The sequence below is a fragment of the Channa argus genome, chromosome 5, assembly GCF_033026475.1.
Source record: "Channa argus isolate prfri chromosome 5, Channa argus male v1.0, whole genome shotgun sequence".
NCBI lineage: Eukaryota > Metazoa > Chordata > Actinopteri > Anabantiformes > Channidae > Channa > Channa argus.
The window spans coordinates 13355752-13377807 of NC_090201.1; the positions used below are offsets into that span (position 1 = coordinate 13355752).

The following is a 22056-nucleotide window of genomic DNA, read 5'->3' on the forward strand; positions in this document are numbered from 1 at the left end:
CAATTCTACTGCTATGACTAGAGGTGTTCATTTGAACTACAATATGTAATACGTTTTAATTATTTATTTTATTGTTGTTGCGGGAACGTCTTAATCACATTTGTACCTGGAAGCAGCGCAGTGCAACCAGAGTCCTACATGTGATCTCTGAGCAGCAATGTGTAAAAAGTTAGTCACTGTTACCTATGGTATAACCTTCACAATTATTTTATCCAACCAGACCACACAACAAAATCACAAAAGATCCGCAGAAAAGCGGAACATGTCCAAAAAAAAAAAAAGGAAGCATAATTTCACACTTGACTACTTCAAATACCATCAGTATAGCTTTTTTTTTTAACTGTCTCATTTACTAAGTGTTTCTGCTCTACTTGTACAGTCTGATGGTAGTTCAATCTGTAACAAAACATTAGCTCCTTATTATGGTACTAAAAATCTTAATTTGTCAAGTAATTTAAAAGATCGTAAACATACAGAAAATTGTACTCAAGTGAACTTATTTTTATTATGTCACTGCTGCGAATCTTAGTAAAAACGGATGGGATAGGAGATGCTGTTATCCGTTAAATCAAATGTCAGTCCAAGTTGTAAGATTTTCCACTATGTTTACTTCCTATTCAAGAAAAACAGATACACATGAGCATGCCAGACCATATAAAGTACGTTTATCCTAAACTGTGTCGCGATGACTTTGAACATCAAATATACTTCACTCTGCTCATTCAGTTGGAGAGTGATCCGATTTCATAACTGAATGCTGAAAATAACAATGGCAGCATAAAAACATCTTGTATTCTATTCAACTTTTATCGTTTATATTGCCATTTTGCATGGAGTACCAATGACTGGTCCCACAGTGTACATGCTTTAAGAAGTCTGAATTCACATTTTTCAACCAGTGTAGCTTTGCTCACTTTCAACCAGAGAACACAAATTTACCAGAATAACAGAAAACATCTGTGTGGGTGTTTTCTTCAACCTTTTTGAATATGTAAACTACACCAACCAGGCATAATATAATGACCACCTGTGCAATTTATTGTAATCCAATACAGTTGTTCTGCTACATTTACAAGGTTATAATTTCTGTTTCTAGGTCAGAAACATGATAATTATACTATGTGTTTAGAGATCAAGATGGGTAGTGGAGTTGTGGTTCCAATGTTTTGAGCAATACATTAAAAATTAATGTAAGAGTAGAATTCATGGCAAAGCCACTGTACTGGATTGCATAGATTGCATAGGTGGTCATAATGATCTCTGAATTTGGACACCAAATGAATGTGATTACAATAGTAATTGAGTACACACACGATTTAATGATGACAAGGTCTGTGCGCATACTTCAGAAACAAATAAATGCATCATTTTTTTCTTGTGTTTTTTTAATTCATTACACTAGGAGGGATATTTATTGTCTTACAACAGCTTTTTGTGCACGTGTAACATCCCTCCACCATGATCAGTGCTGGTTTTTATTAAGCTTTTGTTGTCCCAACCTGTTGGCTTTGCTGTAGTTGCTGGATCTTAATGTTCATTACTTCAATCACAGCTGTAAGACAAAACAAAATTTCTTAATTAAGTATGGAATATGTTATGAACTAAAGAGGAAAGATTTAAGTTGTCTTAAAACTTCTGTTTGTATAATTAAATATTGAATAAATTCTACCTACAAAATTTGAAAGTAGAAACAAAAAATGTAAATTATGAGAAACTACAGCTGTTAATGATCAACGTGTTGTGGATTTGCATACTTTTAAGAAAACTGATTTAATTATATTGTACCACATATTTTCAACAAAGAATAATATACATACCAAACTTCCTTAACTGTTTAGGAAATATTGATTTGATAATCATAATAAGGACCAAAAACTTGAAAACAGAGTTCTAGGCAAATCCCCTGTACAAAATAATTGGACCTTTAACTTCAGCAATAAAACACATGGTTTTTGAATAAAAAACATATAAAAAGGAGGAAGGCAGGAAATAAAGGGATCTATTAAAAATTGAATAGTACTTACCTTGTTTCATAGCATGTTTTTCCTGAAGGGCTGGCTGAATTTTCTCTATTTGTTTTGTGAGGAAGTCTATTTTGCGTTTGAAGAATGTTTTTGAGTCTTCCACATTCTACAGATAAAAACAAATACAAAAGCAAATATAACATTTACAGAGGAATGTGATACATTATTTAATACATTACTTACTAAACTATTACCTTTATGGCCTTTCAACTACAAAAATATTTACCTTTTCAACATAGTACCCTGTTCCAACATCCACTAAAATATGTTCCACATCATTTAATGTTCCAGGGACATACATCTGGAAAGAAGTAATGTCAAGGAGAAGCACCTATACCTCAAAAGCACAGAACCTTATCTAAAATCACATGAAATATAACTGCAAAATATGTGGAAAGAAAGGATACAGAACTGGTAAGTGGCACAAGCAACTCCTTTCCTGCACAACAAAGAGGGAAAAAAACAGAAGATGAATCATCTTCAGCAGCAAATGCAACAATGTAGTGGATGAGTTCATAAACTTCTATCAGCCTTGAGATGCTACACTTCTAATAATCATCACCCCATTTTTGACTTGATATGTATTAATTATGTATTCCAAGTCGCTGTTCCAACATATGGAGCCAGGTAACCTTATTTATAATAGCAATTGATGAACGGCTGTCGAGCTACACGTTTTCATCAATCATTACAGAAAAAAATGCTTGGTGGGACATAAAACTATACAACATATTTTACTTACCTTTATTGTTTTTGTTTAGGACATTTAAACTATCTTTTGCTTCAACATACTTGGTCTGGACAACTTTGAGCTGACCTATTGAAGACGTCAGGAACTCAATCTCCTGCACAAAACAAATGTAATCAGAGTTAAATATATCAAGCAATCAAATGCTAAAGTAAAACTAAAATCTAATAATTTCACAACCATTAGATCTGGTAATGGTTAGCTTTATCAATGTATAAAAAATGTCAGTATAGACATCATAGTAACATATAAACATATTCATATTGCTTTTGTCCAAATGTGGAGTTTTTTTTTTTTTTTTACTATTGATATTTTTTATAAAGAAAGACGCAGAAGGTTAATAAATTCAATTGTCGCCAATTAATTTTATGAATCTATGCGATTTATTGTTTTCCCTGGGAAAATTATAAATCTATAAAACATTTTTGTTTCGGGGGCAACTGAGGTCCAACAATTTTTCCCCATCTCTTATCGCAAAAGTGTGTTATCAACTTTAATGAACATACTTAAAAGTAACGTTAGGTCAAAATAACGTTGTTGAAGTACTTCAGACAACAGTACACGCCGTATAGCGTTAACTGCATAGTTTACAAACGTGTGTGCCGTTAGCTTCAGAGGAGCTAGCTAGTTAAACCACCGTCCTGTTTGAAGACAGTCGATCGCACCCAACGTAATGGTAATATTAAAACACATACTGAATTTAAATACAGTAAATATGCTGATGTTACCTGATCTAACTGAGTTTTCAGTCCTTCTAACTGAGGCAAAGAGAGGTCTGTGAGATTCACCGCCATTTTGTTCTTCTTCTTCTTTCCTTTCTGGAAACTGTATGTGCATTAACGCCACCCACTGACTGAAAACGCAGATCATAACACCTCCTCCCTTTCACGACATTCTCCTATCAGGTCCACCCATCCACTGGAGCCTATCCCACCTGTCCCTATTAGGTACAATGTTTTCCAAATATTCAACCGTACCCCTAAAACCATTGTGTCTTGATTTCAATTGTAACATTTCTTAAAGTTCAAACTTTTTATAATTTCCCCTTAAGTACTACCGATTCTAGGACTCTTACTCTTTGCTCCGCTCTCCCTGCCATATCTGCTGTTATTTAAGTGCAACAAAAATGTAGTATTTTACAAACATTTATAATCCTGTGATTAGCTTGACATATTTCGAGGGTAATTCGATTAACTGTTCTCAATGCACCAGTAAAATCAGAACTTAATAGCTTGGCTGATTTGTGGCCGCTTCCGGGAAGGACCATCTTCATTATGAGTCGTTGCCCTCTGCAAACATGCTCACTGCATTTGCCAAACATGTTTTATTGTTTAAACATATTCATTTACAAAGTAAAAATGGTTCCAAACAAGACCAACATTTTGTACTTTAAATGCATGAGACAGAAATTATGACTTTACTCGTGTATCATTTTTAATTTGATGAAATTAAACTTCATTCGGCCAAGCCAGCAGGGGACAGCAACGGAGCATTGAACAGCAGAGGGACGTTTTCTACAAACTGACTAACCTAAACAGAATACACACGAATTCCCTAAACTAGGAGTGAAATTGACTTCTATATACCAGCGGCTGAAACGTAAAATGCTCATCTTGGGTTCAGTGTCTTGACCAAGGACACTTTTGGAGAATCTCTCTCTTTAATTTTGCCTTAGTTCATGCTCATTAGTTTGTAAAAAAAAAACCTGCATTAAATCATTAAATACTTCAATCACTAACTTTAAAAGCTAAAATGCTTTATTACCATCCATTAATCTGGTTACAGATTCAGATCAGTAATGACACTAGAACTGTAAGTATGTGTACCTTGCTTTTGATTAGAAGTTGTTCTATTCAAAAAATTGACTTTTACATCACATGTGTTTGGGTCATTTTAAATATAATATTTCCAGCTTTTCATCAATTCTTTTCCACAAGAAATACATGGACTGTATGGAAGAACAGATTTATTAAAACACTGTCAAAAACATTGAAAGAGTAATCAAAGACTTCATAAAAATTAGCAAGATGTCAGAATTCATTTATCCTGTTGTATTAGCTTAAAATGAAGCAAAGCTTTTAAATAAACAAAATATGCAGTATTGTAAACCCCCCCACAAAAACAAAAAAGATTTAAAGTCATGTCCTCCATGTTTGATGAAGTAATGTTGTAGATAAGCATCCCACCTACTGCAGATGGACTGGTAAACCATAAACCACAGGTGCAGCTCCTATAAGGTGTTTCAGGTGTGTGGCCTGACGCGATGAGCCCATATGATCTAGGAGTGGAGCCCCTGATCCAGCACCTAACCAGGACTCTAACAAGGCCTTAGTGAATCGATCAATATCCCGATCTGTCACATCCCACAGGTTTCCCAAAACAAAAGGGCTGAAAAAAAAAAGAAAAAGGGCAGGTTGGTTATGACAGGAATAACACAATAGACTGACTCAAAGAGCTTTGGAGTTCTCAGTTGATAACTGTAAATGCAAATTACTAATTTAAATGATCAAAACATATTATCACAATAAATACAATCATTGTCAAGATATGAAACAAATAACAATTTAATTTTACCACATTTATTTGTATTTTTGGGTAAAACTACTTTGCTTGCAATAATCTGAATGTGAAAAGATAGTTCTCTCACCAGCCTGCTATGAGGTAGTTAAGGATGATGCCTTGTCCCTCTTGATCCCCACGCACTGCTAGAGCAGCACTACTGCAGCCAAAAAGCAGAGAAGCTGCCCTCATCTGTCGTTTCAGGACTGCCTGGCTGTCTAGGAACCGTGCACCTGCACCGTGACCCACATAACTAATGGACCCAGTTAAAGAAGCACACAAAAATATAAAATTAACACACGATAAAACATGAAAGTGACGAAAGAACCAATTCAAGACCCCATGATCTGACGAATTGAAAGCTCGATAGAACCAACAAGCCTCGTTTAAATGTGAGCAATTTGGTAACTATAGAAAAATCTTGGAAATTTTAATATTCAACATTTAGAAAGCAGAAAAGCTACAAACAATCAACATACAGTATATGAAAGCTTGTGGACTTTTTCATGTACAGAACTATTGCAGAAGTAATTATATGTAAAATATTAATGCTCAGGAACACCATCAGGAACTGCAGACAATCTGTTACAGATTCAAGTGTCAGCTTCAAAACATATCTGACCAGCCACACTTATATTTAGATTCCAAAGAAATCAAACATTCAGTAGCCTAACTACAAGTGATTTACTCATTTGATTACAAAACCATTTAACAGGGAGCAGTTTAAATAATTATGAAATAATAGGACATTATATTAAGTGGTAAAAAGGTACTGCAGACAATATGCAGTGTTCATGTCGCAGTAAATTTATACCTTCTCTACATAGCTTTATGTGGCCCTCCTCACTGTTAGTGTTAGTGATGGGTCAAACAATACTGAAGTCGGTGCGTGTACTGTATCAAGCCCGATGAAACCTTGTATTGATCCGCTACTTTAGACTATATTGGTAGTGAAAAGAGAGGAGTCTTTGTTTGGTGCTGTTTGTATTAGTTTTTGTTTCATCCCTATCCACTGATATGTTTGGAACCATTGAGAAAAAGGACATTTTCTCCAGCCTGGGATCATTTTGATCTTCTAATGAAAATAAAGTAAATGTTTTCCTTTCCCGTTTCCACTTTTGCTCAATTTTCATTTGAGTTAATTATATTCAAATTCCTTTCTGAAAGACTCATTTAAATTTTATTTTCATGTAAATTAACTTTTAATTTTATTTGCAGGTAAAATGTCAGCTCTGCTCCATAGAGCTGTCTTACATAAACAGGAGCTCTTCATCAATGCACCTCTACAGACTTGTACTCCCACCTCATCTGTATTTTGTGAGTTTTTTTCCAAAGCAGGAGAACTGTCTTAAAGAGACAAAATCACCTTGGCCCCAACATGTTACAAAATCATTCTTAATAAAAATGTGAACACTCCAACTTTCAATTATTTTTCATAAATGACATCAACAAAAATTTTACTTAGATTTTACGTTTTTCCATGTATACTTACTTGGAAAAAAGATTTAGAACATTCAGCTTATGACATACAATTAGTCATAGCCATACTATTTTCAATATTCAAAAGAATTTGAATATATAGACTTCTCTTTCATTCAGTTAGCACTTTGTTATCAGCTGGTTATGAAACGACCAATCATCCACATTTCAGAAAGGATGTGTAGAGGCGATCTTACTTGCAGCCGGTGGTCCAACAATTATCCACTCATCATGCTTGAATTCCACATTTCTCAACTGACCCGATAGAGTAATTCTACGGTACATATTTACGAATAGTAATTTCACCAACACATTCACAAATCAATTCCACCGAACAAAGTAAGAAACCGTGTGCCTCAACAAACTTCAAAGGATATGACATAATTAATGACATCATCAGTGCACTTATACTTATATAACTAACCTTATAATACGCAATATAGACAAAAATAGAGTAAACCCTGGTTGGCTCATACAGGATGAACCAAGTTCAGTCTCCACGTGCTTTATCAATGTTGCAGATATAGTTATTACACCAACACACTGTGTTTGGGGGGAGCCAATGATTTCCAATGAGAAATAAGTGAAGTAATTGGCTGCACTTGAAAGCAAGACGTTTTACATCAAAACAGTAAATGTCCAGGCAATCAAGTGATTTTGCCACCGTTGCGGTGTTGGAAAAGAAATTATCTAGAGTCTGCACTGTTTAAGACAAAAACAAGACAGAGTGAAAATGCGTCAGATTCTGAGAGCATATAGAGACCTTAAAAAAGTGGTCTTAAGACAAGACCAATCTCGAGTATTATAGCACTGCCCATAAGGGTATATCAGGATATTTAACACCATCACCAACTCACATGTATAGATCCTTGGTTGCAACTGCTTCTTCCAGTCGACTTGAATCAGGAGGAACTCCACACACTCCATCCCAGTCCAGATTACTTAAAGGACAATAGTAAAGGAGTAAATGGAAAAAAAAAAGCAATAGAAATGTATATACACTGTGATAGAAATGTATATACACCAATCAAATGCTTTTCTTGCTGCAAAAGAGTTGTGGTCTAACCTGCTAAACCATTCCTTAAATCTGTCCTGAGAGTTTTCTAGATTGGCATCAGGGTCCAACACATAAAACACCTGCCTCGCATTCACACCTTGCTTGAGGATGGACTGAGAGTCGGTCTAAAAGAGAATATTTAAATAAAAATACCTATATCCATTGCTCAACAATTATAGCTACACCACAGGCCATATTATGCTTATGTGGCATTATCTGACCTCTTTCTGAATGCTTAGTCCAATCAGTGATTGCAGTGAAGGCATTCGACTGACAGAGCAAGACTTCAAGATGGAGATACTCTCCCATGGCAACTTCTGAAGGTACTGTATTCAAAACAACAGAACAAAATATACAATATAGCATTATTTCACACTACAAGGCACATACTTTGGACTAAGCCAGATTTAAAAAAAACCCTCTATGTATTAATTTGACTGCAAGAGACTCTACGGATTGATAGAGATGATTAAACCAACCTTGTCTAAAATGAGAACAACATGACCCTGAGGCTTATCTCTTTCTTTGAGTCTGGTCTCAGCTGTATGGAGAAGCTGCTCACACTGCACATCCCACCGTGGAGAAAGTCCTCGAGCAAATCTTTTTAGATCTTCTTGGGAGAGTATGGGGGATGCAGACAGCACAGCCTGAAACAAAAGCCTGAGGTCAAGTGGTTGTTGCTTTGCTGTTAGTACTTCAGCTGTTTTTGAAACCAAGGCAGAGAGGAAAGTTAGATGCTGATTTTCAGGATACATGATACCCTAACCCTAACCAACACCCACCTGCAACATCTCCTTACTGACTGTCACTCCTCTGGCAGACAAGGCTTCACAAAGCTGCTGGGTCTGTTTGTCGAGGTCAGGATCTGATGACAGAGGCAGCAGAAAGCTCTTCCAGCATCCCAGTAATCCCTCCATTTCCTTCAACACTCGCTAAAAGAATGGACGGAGAGCATTCAGACAAATTTATTCAGGCAGCCTTTAAGTGACATTTTTCACTCATAACTGACTCAAAAGCATAATTTCATGTTATTTGAAATTATCATTCTCTGCACTGTTGTATAGGTCTACATATCTGTTGAGAAGTGTATAACTGTCAGAATAATTAAATAACAAAGCCGTCTATCTCCCAAGCCTCTGAGGCACTGCCCTTGCTGCTTAACCACTTACTTCAACTCGAGAGTCAAGTGCTCTGCGGCCCTCCCACCACTTGGCTTTCTCAGACACACAGCTCACGACTTTCTGCTCCACCTGAATACTATCCATCTCCTGCACCAGCCAACTAATGGGGTGCTGCACAACACAGAGGAAAAAATAAAATAAAATAAAATAATCAAAGCCATCATCAGGAATAATGATTATAAAATCTGAACTTACAAGAGTTGCACTTAAATTTATTGTTTACAGCTTGAAGTTCATAGGTTTGGCAGTGAATAATACAATCAATTATAGAAAGTAAATTATAGAAAGCAATTGGTGAAGTAAATACATCAGGAAGGCAGTTCCTATTGCCTTTCTCCCTTTAAAGATATGCCAATAGGTTCCAAATAATTCCAAATAGGAATTATAGTAAAAACAACAAAAAAAAATAATTTTTTATGCTATACCTCTCTGTGCTTTATAGTTCAACAGCAGTATTTTCCACAGTGATGAGACAATTGAACCAGCACAACCAAACAGTTTCAAAACTAAACAATATTCTCATTAGAGAGAATTTACTCTAATTACTGTTGGATTTCTCTTACATTTAGCTATGTGTTTCTAATAAACTGACAACTGAGTGTTAATTTCTACAACAGCAAAGTCACACTGAATATCTCCTTTGAAGATAAAGTAAAATCAACATTAAAGAAAAATAATCAGTGCTGACATTAATAACTGGTTAAAGTTTAAAAACAAAAACTACAATATGATTTTTTGTCCTCTCTACTGACGTTATTCTTGCATTTGTGTTTATTGCACATTGCAGTGATGATGACAATGATTTTTTCAGTAAAAGTGTAAAAGGGAAATCTCTTTTACATTGTCAACTTGTTAATGCTAAGAATTGGGAAATCTTTTGGGCCAAGATTTTAAGGTCACTAATATGTCCACATTGCTAAAGTCATAGCTAATCACACTATTATCTGGGTCCAGATTGAGGCTACCATTTTTGTGAAGTTTTATACTTGTTTGAAAGTACGAAAAATAAAGCCATCAATTAAAAAAAATAATATAGATTGTCGACATCACCAGCTGTTTGGCTGTGGGGATGTTAACAGTGACAGGGGCAGAACTTTTCTCAAGACGTGACAGCATGATGCTGTTTCCCATCTCCCCAGGTTTGACTCCAAGCACCGACATCAAACACACCGTTATGCCTATTTGACATAAAAACACAGCAGAGTGTGAGCATAAAATGCAGTTTACATTCTACATTTGCATAGCTTATCAAGCACGAAAACATCAGACTCAAATAACGTTAGGGTCAAGACAAAAAGTACACATTCACTAAGTCAGTCTCGCTAAGTAAAGGAGTAAAAAAAAGGAATGACATACTAAACCTACCCCCTCCACCATTATTAATTTCAAATCCGCTGACTATAACCTCTCATAATAAAAGATAACACACTTCTGGCTTCTGAGAAAACAGCAATCATTATTTTACCAGCGGGAAGGTGTTGAATTTGCTTTGTAAACTCTTGGCAGTGGTTTTGGGGGAAAGATGAGGAGTCGGCAGTCGGGAAGGAAAAGATGTTCTCCAACCGAGACAAACTGTGTTCAGTAGAAAGCTTGGACTCTGTTGAACTGGCCTCATTTAGACTGAGAGCATCAATTCTTTCTGCCAAATCACTGTGAGTCTTTCTCAGCTTCCTGTTAGAATTCAACAACACCACATGGAATGCTCACAAAATTTGAAAACAATTTGTAATTCCATCAATACATATGTTAACTGAAAGTTTGAGATTTGCTGTTTGAGATATCTTGATATAAAAAGTATTTAGATTTGGGAAGACATGATTGACACTTCAGGTATAACGAATACGCTTACTTAAGACAACTGGCTAAATGCCGGATGGTGCGATAACGGCTTGTGATGCCTAAAGCTTGGGTATGTAGCATCGCTGTAGTCACAGGGTCCTGCTGTCCAATGGTCAAAGCCAGAAGACAACAGAGAGTAGGATAGATTGTGGGAGAGGGAAAGTGCTGAAAGCTCTGCCATGCTGACCAAAGCAATGACTGAACATCCTCCAGAGAAAGATTTTCTAGAGAAAAAAAAAAGCAAAAATCAATCGAGGAAATGAAATAACTCTTTATAACGGCTAAATAAAAGTTTGCAAACATATTTATGTATAAAGGATGAAAACAATGGGTTTATAAATATTCATCTGATGTTACAAAATCACAAAAGCATTTTCTTTTTGTGAGGTTCTGATGTAGATGTTCGTGCAAAACGATACTGTATTAAATTAAAATACATAAACATACAGATGACAGCAGAGCAGATTACCTGGCTTGATGTTGGAACGAGGGAGGTGGGTTTGTGGACATTCTCTCAAATGACCTTTGTTCCTGAGTTCAAGCAAGTCGTCCCTCTCAAAATTACAACAAATATCCCTCCGCAGGACCTCAAAATCAAAGTCTACAGAAAATTCAAGAAAGAAATTTTAGCTTGAGCATTTATCCAGATTTTTGTTGGATACTCTAGTAACTGTAAACTCTGCACGCTCAGCAAACTCATTCAAATATTCAAAAAACTGCTGAAAACAGAACTCTTCCATTCTATCTAAAAAATAAATATATATATTTTTTTAAATCCTTCCTGCTCTTTTTTGCACTTGCATCTCATGAAATGTAAACACTTTTCTGATAGGACTCTGCTTTGATGTTTTCTCATTGACTTAGATTCTTGCTTGCCTTGTACCTCACATGCAAGTCGCTTTGGATAAAAGCGTCTGTTAAATTAATAAATGTAAAGGTTATTGGCATTCTTCACGTCTCACACTCTACTACTACTTTTGATACAGCTCCAAATACTGGGCTCATTTCCACAAGTTTTCTCCCGAGTCATTGTTAATATACTACATTATAACTTTTTAAATCAATAAAAGTGAGCTGGGACAAATTGTACAGCTACAGTTTGATTAAATGGTAGAAACAAAACTGCAAAACGGAAAGGAGATTTTAAATTATTAGTTAACAATATTAAAAAGGTACATTTTCATTGTGTCTACAAAATACATAACAATAACTTTACTTGAAGCAGGATTGTCCTCAGTCTCCATGTCTGATGTCCTAAGCTGCTCAATGCTGATGTCCATCACTTCATTAGTTTCCTCTTCAATGGACCTCATTTTGTCTGGCTCTTCCACAGTCTCTGCCTCTGTCCTGGAAGGCTGCCTTCTGGATCTTCCTCTTCTTGTTGAGGCAGCCTGAGACACCATTGTCACATCATCCTCAGAAGATGCACCCTGAGAGACTTCATTTCCTTTTTTAACCCTACCCTGTCTTTTGATTGGGACTTTTCCAGCAGGAGAATCTGAGGCTTTTTTAGCATTGGAGGCAGCTCTTCTAGTAGTCATTCGCTTCTTGGGTACATCGGATTTGTCTTTTGGCTCAGGTTTAGTTTTATTCTCCGAGTCACTTTCATCGCTAAACTCCACCTACATTAAAATATTAAAAAGGGACTGCGGTACATAAAAACACAAAAGCAGTATACTTCTCAAAACATCAAATCATGTAATCTGATTAGATGCCTACCTTGAAACGTGATTTCTTTGAGCGTCTAGGTGCAGCAGGCACTGGTTGGGCTTTGTCTTGAATTGGCGACAACTCTTCATACACATGAAACTGTACCTTAGGGGCAGTCCTTGGTGCTTTCTGAACTGATGTTTTTACTTTCTGAATAGGAGTAAAAGATAACGTAGGTACCACTGTGTTGAAGTCAAAAGAGCCAAGCTCCTGAACAGTGGACTTTGACTTCACCATTACAGGTGTCACGGGAAACATTCCCTTTACATTGGTGGAGGTTTCTACTTGAATCTTGGGCTTGACAACTTTGACCTTTGTCTTGTCACAAACATCAGGGTTTTTAATAGAGTCTTTAGGTTTTTTAAGCAATGATGATGGTTGCACTGTTTTTTCTTCTGATTTCAGCTCTCTATCATTGGGAGCATTCCAAGTCCAAACATTTGAGAAAAGCTCCTCTGGGATGCAGCCCTTTTTTGACGCCAAGGTAATTATTGATACCATGGCCTTGGCTGCTTTAAGGCCTGCTCTTACAGGTCTTAGTACTGGAGAGGGTGTGGAATCAACAAAAGTGAAGCCTGATTCCAGTATTTTCCAAATACTACAGAGCTTGTTACGTCCTGGATCCAGCCCAGACAGGGCCATATGAAGGTACACACGGCCCATCACATCCTGCATCAGGGAGGGTTTAGAGGAGCCTCTGGCAGGACTACTGGAAAGGAAGAGTTTTTCCAATTTTGCCCCCAGTTTGGCAGTGACACTCTTACAGCGAGCTAATGCTGCCCATTGAAGTTTCAAAATAACTTTGGATTCATTGGGATTCAACTGAAGAACCAGGTCAGCCTGTGCTGCTGCCCAGCGAGCAGTGGCACGGCCCAGACAGGGCTCAGAGCAGCAGGGGCACTGGCAGTCTGTTTCATGTGCCAGTGAAGAGAGCCAGCGATGAGGCTGGACTTTGAGAGGTGGGGAGCTAGCCAGATCCTTAACTACTGGTTCTTTGCCAAGCCACCTAGTGCTCAGGATGCCCTTGAAATCATCCTCCAAAGCAGGAATAGGACACTGAGACTTCTGAACTGGGCGACCTTTCCTTGGCTTGATTTTCACCTCTGCCCTCTGGACCTGATCAGAAAAATCTGAAAGAAAAAACAAAATACAAAATGTCATATAAGACACTCAAATGCAACTATAGACATAACATTTCAACATGGAACTGAACAACTTGTCTAATGCAATGTGACCATTAATCATTAATGATTATTAATAATACATTAACCAATAATCATATAATTTCAAACCCTTTTGTAACTAACTTAACTAGTTTTTTTCAACAATTTACTTGGAATCAATAACATGCAAACATTTTAAACAATGATCGCACAGTCACAATATAGTTAAACTAAAAGTCAAAGAATGACAATTTGAATCAACAACATGTGGTATTTAGGCACATTGAGCTGTGAATTTAACTGACCTGTGCAGAGGTCCAGAAGGTTCCGGACCTTTTCTAAATCAAAGCCACTTTCCTCTCTTTCCCCCTGCATCAACTCCAACTCAGCTTTTATCACCAGTAGCTCAGCACATCTAAAATAACCAAAACCAGACAAAGAAAATCAAATTAAGAAGCAAAAACTTTAAAAAGGAGTTTGTATTCTGACCACATCAATTGGTCTTCTAATATATAGCCACTCAACCATAAAAAGGTCTGATTAATGCAGAGCTGCTGAGATATACAAGCTTCCAGCAGGTCCTCCTACTTCTACAGAGTTAATGCTGCATTCCTTACAAGTACGGAGGCAACTGTGCTCCTGGAAACACTCACAGTTTCTGCTCTGATCTAGCCGTAACAATTTTAACTAAAGAGAGTTAATTAAAAAAGAAAAGGCATCATAAAAACTAGATTTTATGCCATGGCATGCAATACATTTAATGGTGCCTAATGAACTGTAACTGAGCATGCAGTTTAACTCTATTAATCATAACAGTACACTGTAAATATTCTGCATGTATACATATATTGCTCATCTGCTAATCAAGGACAAAGCTTGTAAAATCTACAGACCCAACATATTTAAATATAGTAACAGCAAACAAACAGAGAAACAAACTGTGACCTTTAGTATAACTTGTTCTATTGCAAAAACTAAGAATATAATCAAAAATTCTCTTTGGGATCCAACTTCACCATTTATATTTCATCACACTGCCATACACCAATCAGCCACGACATTAAGACTGGTGGTTTTAATATAAAAATATAATATTGTTTTGATATATCATGAGGAGTTAACCAAACTCGTTAACACAAACTGGTTAAAAAGAAGTTTTTAAACAATAATTACTATAATCCATTTTCTTAGATTAGTATTACTTTTACTTAAAATGTACATAGTCTTCTTAGTAATTTTACTTAAGGAAAGACTGATACTTGTAGAAGAGATTTGATTAGACTAATACTTGGATTTTTTTCCTTGTGTATTGAGTTTGTGTACTTCTACCACATCTGCACACAGTGCATTACATTTTCTTCCACATGAGAAAATGTGATACAGCCACAGACAGATGTGTGTGGCCATGCTGACCTTTGTCCTTCATGACATTATTAAAACCACCAGTGTTATTGTTGTGGCTGGCACAGGGTACACATGAACATACTGGCTAAGTGCCTGCAGCTTGATGGCCAGTTTAAGGGCTTCTAGGCATTGAAGCCTGGCATCATTGATGACCCCACAGTTGCTCCTCATAGTGACAATCTTCATTGAGCAATTTAACAGCTCTGAGAGCAGCTGCCATTTCAGCACCAGGTTATCTCCTGTTCATTGATCAAGACAAAGAGATTTAAAAAAACGTTATAATTTATAACATAAAAAAAAAAACTAAGGGGAATATCATCTTGACCATGACCTTTTGGGCCATGTGTGAGAAGAATGTACCTTGGTCAATGAAGCGCACATCTGTGCTGCTGCCATTAGTCCCATATAGACCTTTCCCTACCAGTGTGACCAGCAGGCTGCAGAGAAGCTTCAGGCTTTCGTAGATGGCAGTGTCTGGGCTATTTATACCTAACACACAAAAACACAGATCCATACTTTAAAGCTGCAAACCTTTGGATTACATTCTCACATTGCATACTAAGGACACAAAGCAATTTGGTTAGAAGAAATTGCAGCAAATGTTTCTGCTAACCAAACTGTGTGATACAGCTCCGTTGAATTTGTGGCAGTGCAGCTGTGTCCAAACTCAGATAGGAGCAACAGGTCTGGAGTGTGCGAGCACGCAGAAGGTACCAGCTCTTTGACTGTTTCAGCTCATTCACTTCTTTAAGCACGCTACAAAGATAAGGCACTCCACGATCCACCTGAAATATAGCCAAACATGAGGGACAATTTGATAAAGTCCACATGGCCCAAAAAAAATAAAATAAAATCAATAATATGATAAATAATAAAAGGTACACATTGCCCACCTGTCCTGTGCTATAGCAATACTGAGCTTTCAAAAGAATGGCCAGCATAGAGAGGTGAGAAGGTCTCTCAGCAGCGGTATCTGAGGTAAGGATTTTTTCAGCATGCTCTAGCTGCGTCTAAAAGACAATTAGTTACATTGGAAAATAATTTCAAATAAAAGTGGAACATATTACAACAATATTTACCAAGCCCATATTGACATGAAATTAGATACATTCTCCTTAAGAATAATCATTACAAAACTGCATTACCAAAGCTATTTCAGGAGTGCCGATATCCAGTAGGAGGCTGGCCGATTGACAGAGAAAGTTGGCACAACCATGGGTGTCAGCAAGGTGACGTGACAGTCTGATAGCAAGTTGGTAAGCTTCCAAGGCCTTTACAGGCTACCAAAAAAGAAAAATTTTGATTAGCCTACTATACACATACAGCAATTGCCAATGAAATTAATACTAATTTTAACACCATAATTAGGTTACATAATGAATTCTAACACACCTAATTCTTAAAAGAGAAACCTTAAAATACTTGTCTTAATTTTGAATAGTAGAAGGATGATACTTATTGATACAAACTGAAAATCTGTTATCTGGGATAATTTTGCACACATCTTTTATTATTACCTTTCCCATAAGTTTGAAGAGTGCTGCACTCAAACCAATAGAGCTACATGTCTGTCTGGTGTTACGGACAGAAGGCAGGACTTCACCCTTCAAAAGAGTGCACCACTCATCTAGTGCTCTTTCCAAAGGTTTGCACAGTTCTGAAAGATAAAAAAATAAATAAGGTTATCAATCAATAAGGTGAAAAAAATATCTATTAGATTAGACCCACTAAGTTTATGATGGCAATGCATTCTCACACATATCTAGTATAACAATTGGCTATCAGAATGCAAACATCATCTTGAAGAAAATAATATGACAAATGGTTTCCTACTGTTATCTGCAGCCAAGTTGAAATGCAGGCCTTCATAGACCTGAATGCTGTCCTGTGTCTTTTGCTTGTCTTCATAATCAAAATCATTGGTTCCTATGGGATTGGCCAAAGAGCGTGTCTGCTCACGCAGCTCTCGAAGTTTATTGTCCTTCTCAATGGCCTGGACAAAAATACACAGTATTTTTATTAAATTAACATCATCCTTCATCAGCAGATCAACCACTTTGATTATTCCATCTCACAGAACTTTAACATCAGTTATACCATCTAAATAAATGTATTAGCTGAGTGTTTAACTTTCCCTTGTAGATTACTAGCATGTCTTTAAGTAATTCAGAGAAAAAGATTAATCTATATGATTTAAAACATATAGATTATAATGTAATTATAAATGGGCGAGCATATCTTAACCAGTGACAATTTAACTTTTTTTTCCCTTGCAAAAAAAAAAAAACAAAAAAAAAATCTGTAGTTTAGAACCATATGAAAATAATATTCTAACAGATCCAGCGGTGCTCACCTCCTGAAGATTCTTCTCAACTGTGCAGATATAGAGCCAAAGAAAAGCATGGGCCTTGTTATCGTGCAGTCTGTCAGAATTCTCTGGAGTTTCTGGTTCTTCTTCCAGTAGTCGTAAAGCCTCATATGTAAAATCAATTGCTGTGCTGTGAAGTTACAAACATACAAAAACACACACAGAAATGCTGGTGACTAGCTTTTTAAATATGTGGCTCTAGTGCTTTATGATTTAAGCACAATTCTGAGATTCCAGCAACCTATTTTCTTTCGTAGTATGTAAATCATTGTAACTGTAACAAAACACACCTACACTAGGAAATTATTATCTAAATAAATCCTACCATTCAGTTTGTTCACTGAAATCCTGGAAACACACAACTTGGGCCATTTCACAGAGGTAGACAGCCCGTAGGTGGCTGTGGGAGCTCCCTTCATGGCAGATGTCTAGCAGGTCACAGAGTGTGTTGTAACGCTCTTGGGCAGTGTCCCCTGCAACTTCCTTATAGGCACGCAGTTCTTCATCCAAGAGGCAGAGCATTACTCCCTCATCAGGGACATCAGGACCAAAACCATCACGCAATGTTCTATTTCACAATGTGACAAGACAAGCCAACAGTTCTAAGTTTCCTTTCCATCAATTTTCCACACAACACCATTTCACAAAACCATTGATACACACAGCAGAATATCTGACAATTTACAATAGATAAGTCATTAGTGCTTGGCTGTACCTTAGTCGGATGTCCTCTTCAGAGTTACGTGCTGCATCGATTTTTGTTTTTACCCAGAGAGAGACGGGTTCAGCCATATGAGTGGTGATTTCATCTCCCAGAGCTCTCAGCCACAGGATCACCCAGTCAAGTGCTCGCTCCAGTTGTCCAGCCCGCCGTGACGTCTGCACAGCCAGCATGAAGAGTCGGCTTAGCTAGACAATGACAATGAAAGATTTCATTATCAATTATGAATGAAGACCAACTAACAGAACAGTTGATCATACATATAAGTGTGTGCGTGTAAAGAGTAAACTAAGAAAAACTTACCCTGTCAATAGAAAGTGAGGTGGGGCAATTCTTCAAAAAATCCTTGCAAAGGATCTCAATTAGCATGAAGGCCTGGTCATAGAGACGCTGGTTGTATAAGCCACAAGCTAAGTTGCTTACTGTGATCACTACAAGACACACAATGACAAAAAAGCAAAACAAAGAAAGTCACAATAATAAGTGTCTATGTTCCTCCTAATTTAAATAAGGATTTCAAAAACACTCAAAGTGACTTGGCAACTCAAAGTACACAAAGTAGAATCCAAAACCTGTTTTAATTAGAAGGTTTTCACTTGGCAGCTTGCGCAGTTCATTCATCATCTGTCCAGCTGTGGCTTGGCAATACAGCAGCACTCTCTCCAGAGTATCACTGTTTTCCAGCTAGGAAGAAAAATTTATCAAAATCCCTTAGAGTACATCTACAATGGTTAACACAGGTTGCAAGTGTTGTGTTCAGTTTTATTACTTCTATTATTATCATGGAACTGGCCATTACAGATGTTATTCTCACCTGTGATGAGAGCATACTCTCATAAGTTAAAACGAAGCCTTGGTACATACTGAAACAAAGCCCCTGTTGCAGTCTGCTGTTCTCAGCTTGGCATGATGGATTCTGTTGGTAGAGCACATTAGCATTATCTGTCCAAGTTCTAAAAATATACATAGGAAGAGATCAGAATACATTTCCTGCTCAATAACTGCACTCACCTTCTTTAGCATTTTTATTATCTGCTTTTGGTGTTCCTCAAGAAATGCAAACCAGGCCACAAGTACAGGTCCACTCAATCCTTTCTTGTGGCCACTTTCGACAACCCATGCTACTAGTCCACACCCTTCCAGAACTGCATGAGCTTCTTGGTCACCCAGGTTCACTGATAGAGACCTTAAGACTTTGGCACACTGTGTCAAAGCTTGGGCGTTGTCCTCGCCAGTCTTAATAGTTGCATGAAGATTTACTGCCCATTTACCAAGCAATAGAGCTGTACATTGACAGTCACCACAGTCTCGCATCTTGCTCTCAATTTCGTTTAGAAAGGTAGAGGCCAGATCGTAGTGGTGTGCCACACAAAGCAGCTTAACTGCCATCAACACTATTTCTGAAAGCACATATAAAGTGGAAGTCTCAATATACTGCATTCCCCCGTCATCCTCAGAGCCTCGGCCAACAGTCCAGTATCTGTTAAAAAGTTTGTGCACTTCCTGAACGAGAAAGGAAGCATCATCCCTGGTCACCGTTCCACAACTACTCTCAAATTCAGTGAGGGCATCCTCTATGTACATGGGAGCTTTGGAGAAAGATGGAGTTTCTGCCTTTAACAACAAGAGGAAGTTCAGAGCTTGCATCTGGCAGTGGAGTTTGTCCCGGTGATTCAGGATTTTCCTGTCTTTGGCAGCAGATATTCCACTCCAGAGAACTGAGAAACAGCTCCTCAGTAGAATACAGTAATCCTCAGCCTACAGACCATATAAACAATGTTAAGGCTAATAGTAATCAAGTAATAATGTAGTGTGTATGCGGGATATAATGCACAATGCATAATTCTTTAACCCTTAAGAAATCCTTTTAAAAAAACTCACATTTGATTCTGACCTTCCTAAAAACTGCTGTAAAAATGTCATATTAATTAATATTTTTCCTCTTTAAATGACTCAATCTTTTAAAACTACTTCAGCCTTAGGTTTACATATCTAATATTAATTATATATCTTTTGGGTTTTTACCCTTTAAAAGGCCATTATGTTTGTAACTTTTAGGAGTTATAATTTTATATTAAACAAAAAACAAAAATAATTTCCATAATTTCCATACTTGTGTAGTCTGGACTTTATTCTGTAAAGTGCCTTGAGATGACTTTGTTGTAAATTGGCGCTATATAAATAAAGTTGAATTGAATTGAATAATATACATTTGAAGGAGTATTTGAATATTATTATTATTAGCTTAGCCATTTTAGACTAATTTTAGGAACTAACATGACAATTCTTAATTTAAAAAAATAATAATATAGATCAATGACTTTCGGCTTGTCCCTTCAGGGGTGGCCACAGTAGAGTGTTTCTTCCGTCCCTCCCATTTTATCCGGGCTCGGCACCAAAGTGGCCCTTGATGGCTGGGCAGGGAAGTACCTGGTGGAGTGGGATCCCAACCACTTATCGGCCAAGCCCCTCTTTTTAAAAAATTAATATCCTCTAGCAAATTTGAGATATATTCCTTCAACACAGCCAAACTGGCTTGAAAATAAAAAAAACTGAATGGCATAAAATGTTCCTAGGATCTCTTAAGGGTTAACATCTCTGTTAAAAGTCAAACATACCTGTTGCGCTGGTTTAATCCTGCAGTAAAGCAATTCAGCTACATGACTGCATAGACTATGAGCTTCTAGGTTGTTCAGCTTCTTGATGATATGGAAAATTATTTTTTCCATGTACAGTGGTATGCTTTGAGGAACAAGTGCTGCAGAAACATCGTAGCCTTGAAGAGAAAGCTCAACCAGCTTTACCAAGTGACTGACGTGGTCAGAGTCAGGGGATCCAACCCCAAGTTGATGGTTACAGGCTCTGATGACCCTGTCACACAGTGTGCGACCCTGAATGCCTGGACCACTCTTCACATAGTTCTAAAAAATGTAACGTTAAACCAAACAGGTTAAGATTTTCTTTTAATAGTGGCGGTATTCATATTTTGTGTATAGTTACGTTACATATCGTGACCTCAATGTATTTCCTATAAATAAGATAACAAATGGAACCGGGCTCATTTGGGGACCAATAATAATACTCGGGTTACACCAGCGCTTTATCGAAATAAAGTAATGTGATTAACGTCAAACCTCTAGTTCTTGAAGTAAAAGCTCCGTCTCTTTCACAGAAGCAGTACGCTTGATGTACTCCTCCGCTTTCAAACACTTCATATCGGAAACTGCAAAGAACAGGTTAGTCAGAGGTTAACTTTTAACATGTTTAACTTTGATCAAGCGAGTTAGCTTAGACGTTAGTGGCACGTTCACCGACGCTATTCAACGTTAACGTACAGTTACAGAAGTTAACGATCACTTACTTGAAATGAAATGTCTTTGTACCCAATCCTCACTTTACAGCAGATTGAAGGTAAATTTACTACCCATAACAATGTACTTTTAAACAGCTATGCAGTTGCTTCTAAACTCGTGTAGCTTTAGTTATTAATTTCCGCAACAATCATGGAAAAAAGCTACACCAGCCACCGCGCACTGTTTTTGAAAGACGTATTCTAACCAATCCCACACAGCATCCGGTTTTACACGGAAATGGGGCTTATGGGTAATGTAGTATTTAGTACAATGCCCAAATGTTTAGTACAGCTGGGGGACACACAAGGCCTACATGTTTTTCGGTATATTTGAAATTTGTGTTTTGGCCTTATTATCTTGATGGCAAATAGTATAGGCTACTAGTATGAAGGAAAGTTGGCTGCTCACATTTAGCTTTCACTATGCACTTCTTGTCATGGCCTACATTAT

At 37.2% G+C, this 22056-nt stretch overlaps 2 protein-coding genes across 2 annotated transcripts; both read right to left on the bottom strand.

The window, feature by feature from the left end:
- Window positions 1-1299: 1299 nt before the first annotated feature.
- pfdn5 (prefoldin 5) lies at window positions 1300-3654 on the bottom strand. The gene is made up of 6 exons (XM_067504638.1): window positions 3501-3654; window positions 2767-2869; window positions 2432-2463; window positions 2251-2325; window positions 2025-2130; window positions 1300-1552 (listed from the first exon to the last, which is right to left on the bottom strand). The coding sequence occupies exons 1-6, from the start codon at window positions 3564-3566 to the stop codon at window positions 1479-1481; spliced, it is 456 nt and encodes a 151-aa protein (XP_067360739.1). The 5' UTR covers window positions 3567-3654; the 3' UTR covers window positions 1300-1478.
- Window positions 3655-4082: 428 nt separating this feature from the next.
- Window positions 4083-21818, bottom strand: espl1 (extra spindle pole bodies like 1, separase). Its single transcript, XM_067504618.1, has 32 exons — window positions 21615-21818; window positions 21388-21476; window positions 20872-21174; window positions 19265-20011; window positions 19068-19169; window positions 18826-18937; window positions 18557-18684; window positions 18248-18441; window positions 17858-18100; window positions 17518-17662; window positions 16998-17157; window positions 16682-16821; window positions 16310-16444; window positions 16058-16174; window positions 15778-15949; window positions 15525-15653; window positions 15247-15403; window positions 14066-14175; window positions 12607-13727; window positions 12104-12509; window positions 11357-11488; window positions 10898-11111; window positions 10514-10719; window positions 10099-10226; window positions 9037-9159; window positions 8650-8799; window positions 8347-8514; window positions 8089-8193; window positions 7877-7992; window positions 7668-7751; window positions 5420-5584; window positions 4083-5160 (listed from the first exon to the last, which is right to left on the bottom strand). Exons 2-32 carry the CDS (start codon window positions 21466-21468, stop codon window positions 4959-4961), a joined length of 6495 nt encoding a protein of 2164 aa, XP_067360719.1. The 5' UTR covers window positions 21469-21476; window positions 21615-21818; the 3' UTR covers window positions 4083-4958.
- Between the last annotated feature and the right edge of the window lie 238 nt (window positions 21819-22056).

Coding starts and splice junctions, on each gene's coding strand:
- pfdn5 (XM_067504638.1), bottom strand. CDS start 3,566: ATGGCGGTGAATCTCACAGACCTCTCTTTGCCTCAGTTAGAAGGACTG. Junction 2,464..2,766: donor CCTAAACAAAAACAATAAAG/GTAAGTAAAATA, acceptor TTTGTTGTGCAG/GAAAGGAGTTGCTTGTGCCA. Junction 2,131..2,250: donor CAGGGTACTATGTTGAAAAG/GTAAATATTTTT, acceptor TTTTATCTGTAG/AATGTGGAAGACTCAAAAAC.
- espl1 (XM_067504618.1), bottom strand. CDS start 21,468: ATGAAGTGTTTGAAAGCGGAGGAGTACATCAAGCGTACTGCTTCTGTG. Junction 17,158..17,517: donor TTGAGAAGAATCTTCAGGAG/GTGAGCACCGCT, acceptor ATTTTTGTCCAG/GCCATTGAGAAGGACAATAA. Junction 16,822..16,997: donor CAACTTGGCTGCAGATAACA/GTAGGAAACCAT, acceptor TTTATCTTTCAG/AACTGTGCAAACCTTTGGAA.